General features: G+C 41.2%; 1 protein-coding gene across 1 annotated transcript in view; it reads right to left on the reverse strand.

Annotated features, from left to right (window-relative positions):
- Window positions 1-3,624: 3,624 nt before the first annotated feature.
- MCOLN3 (mucolipin 3) overlaps window positions 3,625-5,717 on the reverse strand; it is an 11,565-nt gene continuing 9,472 nt past the window's right edge. Inside the window, exons 12-13 of the mRNA XM_009868165.1 lie at window positions 5,372-5,501; window positions 3,625-3,657 (exon numbers count right to left, since the gene is read on the reverse strand). Coding sequence (XP_009866467.1) covers window positions 3,638-3,657; window positions 5,372-5,501 — 150 coding nt within the window. The 3' untranslated portion in view covers window positions 3,625-3,637. The remainder of the gene's footprint in view (window positions 3,658-5,371; window positions 5,502-5,717) is intronic.

Genomic DNA, 5,717 nt, shown 5'->3' on the forward strand with positions numbered 1-5,717 from the left:
TCAGGTGATGCAGTTTGGTTACAGTCACACCGCTTAGGGGGGAAGAAGGAACAAAAGCCCAAACAAACATCTCTGTGCAGTTACTCGCAATTAGCTGCAAGAGCGTTATGTCAGCTCATGCATGAAAGTTTCCCTAAGGTGTCCTCTGAAGCATCGAGTATTAGCTGCTGCCTCAGGCGGGAAGGCGGCCCCAGCAAATGCAGCCCCTTCTTGGGTGTTTTACAGCAGGATCTGGTTTTTCTCGCATCTGCCAGAGATAAATTTTGCCTTTACACATTTTTATTAGAAAGTTATGAGCACATCTGCATTTGATTTCTTCCTCTTTTGCATGGATGCTATTTACTTCAGAATATGCTTCTATTCGACATGGAAGCTGGTAGTTAGAAACAAATACAGCCCCAACCTCCCTCTTCCCGTCAGTGTAACTTCATTCTTCCCAGAGCCCAGTGAGAATCTGAACGAAGGAACTCCCTTACTCCTCCACATCTTCTTCTTGAACAGCACCGAAAGCCCTGTTTTCCTTAGGATGGCATTTTTAAATGTAACGAGCTTATCTGATGCATTATCTGTTTCTTTGCTCACCCCATCTGCATTTTACTGTGCCTGCTTGATTGCATCAATGTAAAGATAGCGATGTCTCCAGGATGCAGCTTTATATGTGTTACTAGCATTGCTAATGCTGAGATCAGTGATAGCACTGAAGTCATAAGAGCTTTTTTAGAATAAGATCATTGTCAGGCTCCTTGGCTTTGCAAGGCCATAACTAACACTTCACGTATTAACTTGAACTAAGATTAGGAAGCACGATCACACACATGGAACAGCAGTAGCCAGTAGTCTAAAAAACATGGCATTGGCTGGCTTCTTTCTGATGTGAGCAAATATTTGGGCGGATGAAGATTCTGAACACCAAGGATCAAGGAGGTCAGATATCTGGGGAGCAAGCATTTAGATTGCCAGCAGCACTGCCAAGGTGAACAACATATGTTTGAGCGTCTGGTTTTCTTAAAAACCAAGCTGTAGCTATGTAATACAAGCAGCTTTTATTCTTCCAGTCAGACCTGGACATTTTGAGCAGGTGGAAGCCAATAACCTCTCAGGGTACTCTTCTGCTTTCTCCTACGTAACAGCCTGCATCCATGGGCAGAAAAATGCAATTGATGCTTTGCTAACTTTATAAGTAGCTGTCCCTTCTTTTCCTCCCACCCTATCCTTTGCTTTACACATCCTTCTCCTACTTTCTGACAGCTCTCCCCTCCAGCTTCACACTGTGACCCTGCCCAGTCCTGTTTGAAGGCAAGTTGCCTTTCATCCATTCCCCCCTACAAAACTGCCAGAAATGCTAAATTAAAAGCTGTGTAGCTCAACAGAAGTAACAGAGCATGGTTTTCCACTGAATTTCTGCATCTCGGTTGATTGACTTTTTAGCTGTAGCACAAACACAGGGATTTCACTGCAAAAAAAAGCTTCACAGAGAGGTTTGCCCTTCAGGCAATAGAAACCAAGTCTTCAGTGGAAGATCTTTCCTTTTAGGAAGAACTTATACAGGCTATCTTTTACTGCTTTGGGGCCACCTGGTGTAGCGCTCCACGCCTTGTGCTCATACTGCTGGCTTCTATTAACACGATTTCTCCCTGCTTCTATAAAAGTCCGGAAGAATTTGATATTTTAGAGCTCTGTCAAACTTTGTTGAAACTATCTGCCAATTTCAAAAGTCAGCAGTGCTCTGTCCTGTTTCTAAATTAAATCAGAGTACTACTTGCCTCATAACATATTGGCAAATTATTCCATAGCTGTTTACAAAATGCACTTGCATTTTGAGCAAATTATTAATCTTAGCTTTCCCTTAACTGTGTATTAAAAAAACCTTGCTAAGAAGTCAGCCTTTGGCATTTCAGTGATCTTAAAAGTGCTTGCTATCCTCATCAGAATTTCTTGGACAAACTATTTTATACAGTAGTGTTGTGTGTTGTTAAAGATCCATGAAATTTCATGTGTCAGCAGGGAACACAGTCACTTAATATTTGCTTTTTGAGAGACCTCAATACAGGAAACTAGTGGGTACTGTGAATAGTCTGTTCTGCCTACAGCTTGCATTTGATTCGCCTTTGCTGAATTTGAACTTCAATATAGTGTAAGGTTTAACACTTGCTTATTTGTTTCTATGGCAAACTCTGAAATGCTGTTAAACAGGATCAACTGGAAACAAGTCCTCACCAGGGTCCACAGGTACTATCCTGATGACAGGACCTGCAAGTTCACACACTTCACACAGTTTCATGCCAGAAATTGCATGCTGCTAGTAAAAAATAAAAGCTCCTATATTAACCTGGCAATATATTTACTCTTGAGATGAATATCGACACACCCAATACTTACTGCAGCTGGAAGTGTTTATTGTAGCACATTTACAATGTGTAAACATTCAGACAGAACATGTTTAGCGTCCTCCATCTTTGTGCACAGCATTATACATAGTCACACACAGCTACGGGAATCTTGCTCACAAATGCTAGTTAACTAGAATATGCTTCCCTTTGGTTTTCTATTCTGCTGCCAGAGTGAATAGACTATAGAAAATAAGGCACCCATTAAATGGTATCGCAATCAACAAAGTTTATAAACTAAGTTGTCAAAACTGAACTTTCATAAGATCTAATGTTTCAGATATCCACTGACAGTACCAGCTTATTAGGTTGGTAGGAAACATCCAGTTTCTAAAGCGTGGAGAGATATGACTCTCAGAGATACATCTTCTGTGTATTTAACTTAGTTTAGACTTCGGGTTTACAGACTTACGTACCAGAAGAAGATTTCAAATTAAAAATGAAAATATGTATTTTCAAAGTGCTTTTGTCTGATTTCTCCTTTAAAAATGTAAGGTCAGCACACTGCAAAGCTGAAGACAGTGACTGATCCTACCTAGCACTGGAGATAGGAGAACATCTACAGTTCTCCACTCAACTCACCCCTCAAACTTCAGTTCTGGCCTGGCATATCCCTGGCATTTCTGAAAAAGAGACTGCCACTTAGATCAAGTGGTACTTATGTTTATAGAAATATTTAGTTTATGCTCTCAGCCCTATCTGAATGGCTTGAGCATCAATTCACTGTAACGTCTCCAAAACCATATTACACCAATTTTCATAGTTTTGGTTTATTTTTACTATGAGTGCTGAAGGCTTTCGAGTGAGCTTTCGTTCATTCAGTGACAGTCAGCCACAGCTAGATAATGCCTGCAGTACAGAGGGCTAGGTTGGTGATCCAAGTTACATCTGACCAGCACTGTTTCCAATTATAGTTGAAAGCTACTGCATTTCTAGTCTACTTGCCTAATCTAGCCAGATCTCTGAACACAGACAGCTTTATAATGCCCTTTGCATTGTAGAACTACTTAAATGAGGAAACAAACAGAACAAAACTAATAAAAAAATCAACACCCTAAACCCCCTGAACCAGCAGTGAGAGTGCCTAATCAGAAAGACTGTAAGTTTATCATAAGCTTCTGCCACAGGCTTACAGGTTTTTCAAGGAAAGCAACTTCAGGCTTTAGGTATAAGGTTTTCCACCAGCTCCACTGTCCAATTCTTCCAGTGTGTGCTGATTTAAAGCCTCCATGATACACTCCCACAGTCCATTAATTATGTTCACTACAACCTGCACAGGAGAAGGGGGAAAAGTTGTCAGGTGCATGCATCAAAATCATACACAAGGAGATGTACACAATGATGTACAAGGAGACTTAAAAATGCATCTGAACTTTTTAGTTACTAATGCGACATACACTGATAAGAAACGGCTATGAACCTCCATAAAACATTTTGAACATATGAAAGAATCAAGAGAAGCCTTGTGTGCCCCATAGCACTATAGGATTATTTGAGGAAGGGAAGCCATATAACTAATAATGCAGCATTCCACTTGAGATACCTACTTTTTTCCTACAGCTACAAAGTAAAACCAGAAGGCCACAGTACAGACCCAATGGAGCAATGTCCAGTATTTGCAGGCAACTGCAAAGTCAGCCCAGGTTTAGCTTCTAGAGAAGAAAACACACTATTTCCAGTTAAAAAAAACCAGTTTGTAACAGTAGTGTGCATGGTATGAGGCATGTGTCTGAGTCAAGACATTTGGCACCAGGATACAATCATTAAGAAGTGGGTAATCTGTTTAGGAAACAAGGCTCTGAAATGAGGCACTGAAATGGCTACAGCTCCATTCAAGTCCAGGGTGCTGCTGGCCGCCCAGCACTCCTGAAGAACAGGCTGCTTGAGAGTGACCAAATTTTCTGTTTCAAAGGCTCTCCAAGAGTCCTTATCCCCGCCTCACAGTCCGTGGGTGAAATATTACATCCCCACCCTGTCCCGCCTCATGTTGGGTTTCTGGCCTGGCTAAACCGAGAGGTGTGTGCAAAAAAAGGAAATATTAACATGTTGATGCCCTTTACCCAGAAGCACGATGCCCTGCTCTGCTTCATCCCACACTTCCATCTCCAGTAAGTTGCTGGGTCAGAACAGCAGCTCTCTGCGCCGGGCTGGCTCCCTGCAGGCTCTGTTCTCTCCCTGCTTTGAAATATGTCCACCACGTCCCCCTCATAAATGTATTATATCCAACGTACAGCAATACAGCACACTAGAAAAGCCCGATACCAACGAGCAGTGAATGCCTTTGATGTTTTTAATCAAGTTGCAAATACTTTAAGGCTCCCCCACCAAAGGACCATTCAGCAAGCAAGGGTTCAGCAAGCAACTCAGACCTGCTGCCAGCCAGGTTAAATATAAACCATGTATCCTGCGGTCAGTATTCCTGAGGAAAAAAGCTTCAAACAACTGAAGCATTAAGCTCTCCATAGTTAGGCAACGCTTTTACAAGTGCTGCCGTAGTATCTTAGACTGCATGCTGTCTTAAAACCTCGGCAAGCTGATTCTCTCCCTCAGTTTCAGACCTAATACCATGTAAGTCAGGACACCTTACTGCACAAAGTGTCGTTAAAAGGTGGAAAAGAAAATGCTGAATGACTTCTGTACATCCTGCCTATTGCACTCACTACAGGAAATGTTAATGCTTGCACATTGTATATACAGGGTTCCCACATTACGGTATATATTATCTAATTTTACTATTTTTCACATGTTCAGTGATTCTTAATTTTAAAAAGTTCCCTCACTTCTCCTAAGGAGTTTGTTGGCTGCAGACATTTTGCTAAACTGGTTCATTGTAGAGCATCTGAAATAGTTCGGGACTTCTGTGGTGTTATTTTCCCCTCCACCCCAAAAAATACAAGTACTCTTCATAACCATGATACCGGGCACATTTTGTGGTGGTTCCTTTTGCATCTAATTTAATGTATGATTTTAATATAGGTACATACCATTACAACAACAGAAGAGGGATGCAGAACTCTCCTCCTCTAACCTGTACCTGCCAGAGTTTGGTAAGTCTTTGCACTGTGACATAAATGTCTGAAGTTCTGTCTCCGGAAAGCCATCTTGCTGGTAGTGCTAAAAATTCATATTTAGTTAAACCTTTAACAAGGCTGAAACTTACAATAACCCAAAGCCTCCCAGACCACTTCTCATACATTGCTCGAGTCTGAAATTAGAAGACTCACAGAACTAAATAAGAAATTACTGCTTTTTTAGTAGATATTTAGCTTCAATTGGAGAAGGAAATCAGATAGACTTGTAAGAAAATTTTAGGGAAATATTAAAAGCCTC

Source organism: Apaloderma vittatum, unplaced genomic scaffold, assembly GCF_000703405.1.
Source record: "Apaloderma vittatum isolate BGI_N311 unplaced genomic scaffold, ASM70340v1 scaffold444, whole genome shotgun sequence".
Classification (NCBI taxonomy): Eukaryota; Metazoa; Chordata; class Aves; order Trogoniformes; family Trogonidae; genus Apaloderma; species Apaloderma vittatum.